At 38.7% G+C, this 6,191-nt stretch overlaps 1 protein-coding gene across 1 annotated transcript; it reads right to left on the bottom strand.

Moving 5' to 3' along the window:
* Window positions 1-261: 261 nt before the first annotated feature.
* LOC140562787 (testicular spindle-associated protein SHCBP1L-like) lies at window positions 262-5,669 on the bottom strand. Its single transcript, XM_072688639.1, has 10 exons — window positions 5,349-5,669; window positions 4,431-4,580; window positions 4,098-4,312; window positions 3,683-3,769; window positions 2,831-3,049; window positions 2,654-2,759; window positions 2,304-2,457; window positions 1,587-1,837; window positions 1,379-1,498; window positions 262-516 (listed from the first exon to the last, which is right to left on the bottom strand). The coding sequence occupies exons 1-10, from the start codon at window positions 5,667-5,669 to the stop codon at window positions 262-264; spliced, it is 1,878 nt and encodes a 625-aa protein (XP_072544740.1).
* Between the last annotated feature and the right edge of the window lie 522 nt (window positions 5,670-6,191).

Below are 6,191 nucleotides of genomic sequence, written 5' to 3'. Positions count from 1 at the left end.
GTGTTCTGGGAAAAAAAAAACTTATATAGATGCTGTACATATAAATAATCAGCAACTGACAATACAAATGGGCGATTTTGAGTTTAAAGAACTTCCACAACATATCTGATTACCATAAGCTTGTTTAACGGCTGCCATCAGTACTTGTTACAAGAACTATTACATGACATTTAGGACACTCCTTGACATACTTTTTTGCAAATGCATCTGAATTTTTAGAACTTTTTTTTGTTATCTGAAACTGTGAATTAAGATAACTTTTTATGCCCTCTGTAAAAGACCCACCTCACCCAGGCTGTTGGATTTCAGCTTATTGTTGCTACTGTTTATTTCCAGTCTGAGTTCTTGAATGGCCTTGGTCAGCTGATTAGTTTCGTTCTTGTCACCACTTGCAGTTACTTCCTGACCTTCTTTAACACTGCCTTGGTTATTATCGGGCACCAGGATTGTCACTCCGTAACCATGGTTGTCATGAATGTAGTTGTTAGACATTTTGAGTTGTGGTTGAGGAAGGACCTAGCAAGGAAAGATGGAGATTTTGATTTGTTTACCAATTAGAAGAATGTGAATGAATGCTTATTTTTATCTTGGCTTTGCAGAAAATGGCTTTTTCTTGAACAAAATGACTCCCAAAATCTTTCAATTTTTTTTTTTATTGAACCCCATTTTCTAATTTGGAAGACCAATTACCCAGTCATGCCTGTGCTGACTAACATCACAGTAGAAGTGATGTGGGGAAGAAGTGCTATCAACTCACCCCAGCTGTTGATGGCAAATGCTCCCAAAACCTTTGTTCAGTTATGGTGTTATGGTGTATTTACGGTAGAAATCTGGTTCAGAAGTTTGTTAGTCCAAGTGTGAAATGTTTGTCTGTTACTGTGCACTGTGAGCTACTGTGTATCCACAGACCATTTTTGTATGTGCAAACATACTTGGCCAGACTTGATTTAGATATTGTGATACTGTGATATAAATCACTATAACAATAATTACTTCCATATTATCCAGCCCTAAAATGGCATAAACAAACTGATTCACATTAATGAATAAGATCAGGAGCCAGCTGCCTACACATTGTGTCCAGGCTTTTGTTAGAGAATAAAAAAATCAAGTATGTTCTTATATTTCAGTTAAGAGTATGATCTAATATTTCTTTAGGTAGAGTATAATGGGTAACCAGTTAGATGAATTGCAGCAAATCTTGAATAAAAATCAGTGTACTATAAGGTTTAATGCCACTTAATTAATGCAAATCTGACACTACTAGTGTTTTCTTCTGTGTATGATAAATGTTGTGTATTGTAAGGAATTTGCCATACTGCCCCTGCCTATTGTCACAATATGGAGACTTAACTGTTGCGCTTAAAATCTCTACTACCTTCATGTTGATGCCACCTAGTGGGTTCTTGAAGTCTCCTCTGCTCTGTTTGCTGCAGTGGTGGATTTCATTCTTGTGAAGTTTAGCTACACTCCCTGGGTAAAGCTCTATACCGGCTCCCTGAAAAAGACAATTGTTGGTCGGACTGCTGTTACATTGAACAACTGCAATATACAAGTGACCTTTCAAGTGCTTATTCAGACTGTACCTGAGCTCCTGTGACCTCACAGCTGGTCATGATCAGAGATGCACCAGTCAGAACACATACTCCTGTGCCCTCACACTTCAGTACGCAGTTTATCAAAGTCATCTGACCTGATTCCACCACCACAATACCATCACAGGTTCCCTGCTGAACCAGTGTCAGGTCCTGTAGAGTCACTAGAGACCCCTTGGAGGCCACAAAATTATCATGGGAGGGATCAGAATAGATCACCACTTCCTGTCTCTCTCCAGATCCTGCAAAGTGCACTAGTTTAACCAAGGCTACCATTACATGTACATACATAGTTTATTATTTCATTACTTGATATTTAAAACCTCTAAATCAAATATTTCTTGATTCTGTGCTCTGGCACCACCAGAGTTGCACAGTTACAACCATTCTCTACCCCAACAAACAAGCTGACTATTAAACGCTCTGTTAGCTGAATCGGGTGTATTGGAGTAGGGAGTTGAAACTGTAATGGATGATTGAATCCCCAAGAACAGGTTTAGGAAACACTGCACATTTTAGTGATAGCCCTGCTCCTGATACACAAGATTCAGCTAATCAGCTCATTAACAAGCCTTCTCAGGGATGCAGGGGGTGTACAGCAGGAACTCCACTAAAATGTGTAGGGCAGGGTGAGGTGTTTTGTACATATCTGAATGTCACTCTTTTTAAACATGGATTGATGGAATTGCTAAATACAAATGTTCAAACCCTTAATGTGGATGTCCTCAGTTAGTGAGGCCAGGCAGTCTGCCTGGTATTCTCCAGGGAAGATAACCACCATGTCTCCAGAGAAACATGACTCTAGTGCTTTCTCCAAAGAGGCATGCTGCTGTATAAGAGTATCTGAGGAGAAATTCTTAAGCTAGAGTACAAAAAAGAGGGAGAAGAGGCACATCAGTGTAGACCCATCTTCTGTGATAGATGTGAAAGGGGTTAAACTTTATATAAGCTTCAAGACATCTTATAAAACAATTATGCCGACATATTTCTGCATTATTCTGTGTATTTGGGTCTAAGAATATAAAATATGTCATGTTTGAAAAGCCATTGGTATGCACCATGTCAGCTGTCATGATCTGGGCAACAATGTGGGTCACTTTCTTGCCAGTTGTTCTCTGTCCCTTTTGGCGCTTGTAGATCCTTGGATAGAATGGGCCATGACTTCTGAATGACAAATCAGATGTTAAATTCTGTTATGCCACAATAATTCTGATGATACTACTCCACCTGTTTACCTGAGTCTCAGATCTTCCCAAAACTTCAGAATACCACTTAGCATTGACATCGCATAGTACATCTTCCAACACTCCACTGCCTCCCCTGGTGCAGCTTCCCCATGGATGTTGCTCTGAAACTTTGTCAGCTCCAGTCGTTTGGTACGGTACTCCTCTAGGGTTCTATGATAGCGCTTGCTTATCGGGCCAGGAATGGTTCCGTCCTGAATGTTGTAATACCTACACACAGGTATGAACACTTGCACAGTGAATTACTATTTACTATTTGTCTTATATATCTATGTATAGTACAACTTTTTGTATCAAAAAGAATCATTTTTATACATCATTTTTATTTCAACTCACACACAACTTGTGGGTGTTTTACCTAGCTACAAGTCAGATACATTGAGTTGCCAGTTTATACTATACAAGATGGTGAGAGGCACTGCAAAATGGGTTAGCCCAACTGGAACCAGGAAGTTTTGTACAAAGGTTCCATGTTGGCCCCACATATGGATGCCCACCACAGTCAATGATGTGACCAGGAAGAGTATACATTTGCCCCATCTTGGTTGTACACTGTGCATATGACTTAAATTTAACCCATGTGAGATTAAGGTGGGCTGTAATGATGGGGTTTATTTACAAACCCACTCCCCACCTGGAACCCACACACATGCCACCCATATGAGCCCCACATGAGCATGTTAGCTGGAAGGAAACTGTATGCTTCCCAAACTGCACCTATATGATGGGTTTACCCTCGCATGGCCAATACATGCAGGCATAAGTTATGTGTACTTACTAAACTGAGAAATTAGTCCATGCTAGATCCACTCAATGTCAAGAGGTTTTAATATCGCAACTTACAACTGTAAGCGTTTCTCAATGAGCCCTGCATATTCTGTACACTCCTCCTCATCATCCCAGTCTCTCCACAGGAAATCATAGAAAAACCTAAAACAACAAAAACGTCCTTAATAGTAAAAGGAAATGTAGCTAATATTTAAATGGCGGTGAATTTATTTTATTGACTAACACCTCTACGTATCTGGTGGCTGATGAAATAGTAAAACTTTCTATTAGGGATTCATCTTACACCATACATCCAAACTTTGATTTGAACATGACGCATAAAGTATTCAAACTTTTCCATTTATACATAGTGTGCTCATACAGAAAATGAATAGTCTCATAATTGTAAATGTAGGACTGAGGACTAAAACTGCATTTTTTCTGTGTTTAAGATATGAACATGTATGTATTATCAATTTTATCTGTTCACCTCGCATGTTCCAGCGCCTCAGCAATATTGTCCACCTCTGCACCCAACCCCTGAATCGGATATACATCAAATATTGAAACAGAGTAATCATATTCCTTCAAGACGTCTTCCACCAACTCCCTTGGCAGATTAACAATGTTTGAGGAGAACGGCTCTGCCACAGATACAGTGACATGAAGCGGTTGGGCTTGTCCTTCACATGGTGTATAGTTTACCTGTAAGTGAGACACACGTGACAGATTAGAACTGTAATGAAGTTTATTTGTAACCATTGTTTTACACTATGAAAATGTGTAAATTGTCTGATATGAGTGAAACAGCTATAAGCAGTACCTGGACAAGAATGCCAACACTGGGCAAATCTTCAGTATCACAGTTCTCCAACAGAACGTCAGGAGCAGTTTTCCAGACGGCTGTCCATGAGTGCCTATTGGCAATTTTCTCCCTTATGTAAATGGCAATCATTTCATCTACGTCCTCAGCCTTGCAAATAACATTAACAATGGTGTTTAGTCATTTATATTACTAACCAAGCTGACCAGTACATTTGCTGCAAGCTAATGAGATACTACATTTATTTATATCCAATGGCTAAATTTAGTCAGATAAATCAATAATAATAATAATAATAAATATCACAGAACTGAAGTCTGGAGTCTAAAATGAGCAGATCTAATATTAAAATGGCCTAGTTTTTTTTTTTAACATGTAGTTATTATTTTATTCCATAGTTGTGAAATTACAGACTAAAACGTATGATTTCATACTTAATAAGCAACATAGCTAGCGCTACCTTATTCATTTGTATATTGGCCTGGCTTATGGGTGGCCCAAAACCTTTATTGTGTGTACAGTGTCACATTTGTGTGTGCTATTTGATCTGTTTTTATTTGTACAGTGTTATTGGTGTCGTAAAAGACGTTTATCAAATAAATATTATATAACATATTAAATATTGTATTATTAGTATTATTTTTATGTTAAAGTGGCATTTAATATATATATTATATATATAGATGCAGAATACGTTTTTTACATGGAATTCTCACTACTTTTATTAAATTAAAACGATATAAAGTTATACCTTTTATAAAATTATAAAGTTATAAAATCTACCTTTTTAGCCATGTTTATGTATTGACTGTATGAACTTTAATGGCTTAAATTAGCTAACCGCTAGCTAGCTAGCTAAATGACCGTTGTGAATTCTGCTACCTTTAGCTATGCTAAGCTATTAGCTAACTAACATACCGTGCACATCCTAAGTATCTCATCGCAGTAGAGGGCGGCTCTCTCTTCATATGTGAGTGATTTTGTAGAGATGTAAATTTGTGGTAACACCTGAGCCTCTTTGCTGGAATTATCTGTGTGTTTTACATCGGGAATCTGGACCCGACTCTTCTTAAAATCCTTCACACAACCGTCGCCTCCCTCTCTGTAGGGGCGACAGGTTTCCTCTGGAGGAGCATTTTCGCTTATCTGACATTTTGGATCTTTTTCACCCTCGTCGTATTCTGTCTCCTCGACTATAACGTCCTCGTCTGAGGAGTCGTGATTATACCATGCAGCCATGTTCTGTTAGCTCGACTGTAAGGGAGCTAGCTAGTTAGCTAGCGTAGCTAAAGAAGAATGCTAGGCTAGTTTGAGCGTTTCAAAAATAACGACTTTTGTCTCGCGCGCGAGCAATGACGCGTCAGAGACGCGTCATTGCTCGCGCGCGAGACAAAAGTCGTTATTTTTTAAACGCTCATGCTATGCTAATAGCTTAGCATAGCTAGCTGAAGGTAGCAGAATTCACAACGGTCATTTAGCTAGCTAGCGGTTAGCTAATTTAAGCCATTAAAGTTCATACATTCCCGCTCTTGGTCTTTCTTAGTTGAGTAAATGGGACTCGTCGCGATTAATGTTAAGGAATTACTTCATTACATAATATTATTTCCGTAAATTTGTAGATTTATAGACATTTAGATATATAATTATAGACGCATTTGCCCCTCTGGAGTTACTGCGGATGCACAGTCGAGTTGTTGCCAATAGAGGGAGTATCGCGACCATTTTGCCTCACCGATGTAAAGACCAAGGTTTACTCAGGCC

The sequence above is a fragment of the Salminus brasiliensis genome, chromosome 9 (assembly GCF_030463535.1).
Source record: "Salminus brasiliensis chromosome 9, fSalBra1.hap2, whole genome shotgun sequence".
Classification (NCBI taxonomy): domain Eukaryota; kingdom Metazoa; phylum Chordata; class Actinopteri; order Characiformes; family Bryconidae; genus Salminus; species Salminus brasiliensis.
The sequence above is the reverse complement of the archived record's forward strand: the minus strand, read 5'-3'. Positions and strand labels throughout refer to the sequence as shown.

Coding starts and splice junctions, on each gene's coding strand:
- LOC140562787 (XM_072688639.1), bottom strand. CDS start 5,669: ATGGCTGCATGGTATAATCACGACTCCTCAGACGAGGACGTTATAGTC. Junction 3,770..4,097: donor GAGGCGCTGGAACATGCGAG/GTGAACAGATAA, acceptor TTGTTGTTTTAG/GTTTTTCTATGATTTCCTGT. Junction 517..1,378: donor TAGGTGGCATCAACATGAAG/GTAGTAGAGATT, acceptor TTTCCTTGCTAG/GTCCTTCCTCAACCACAACT.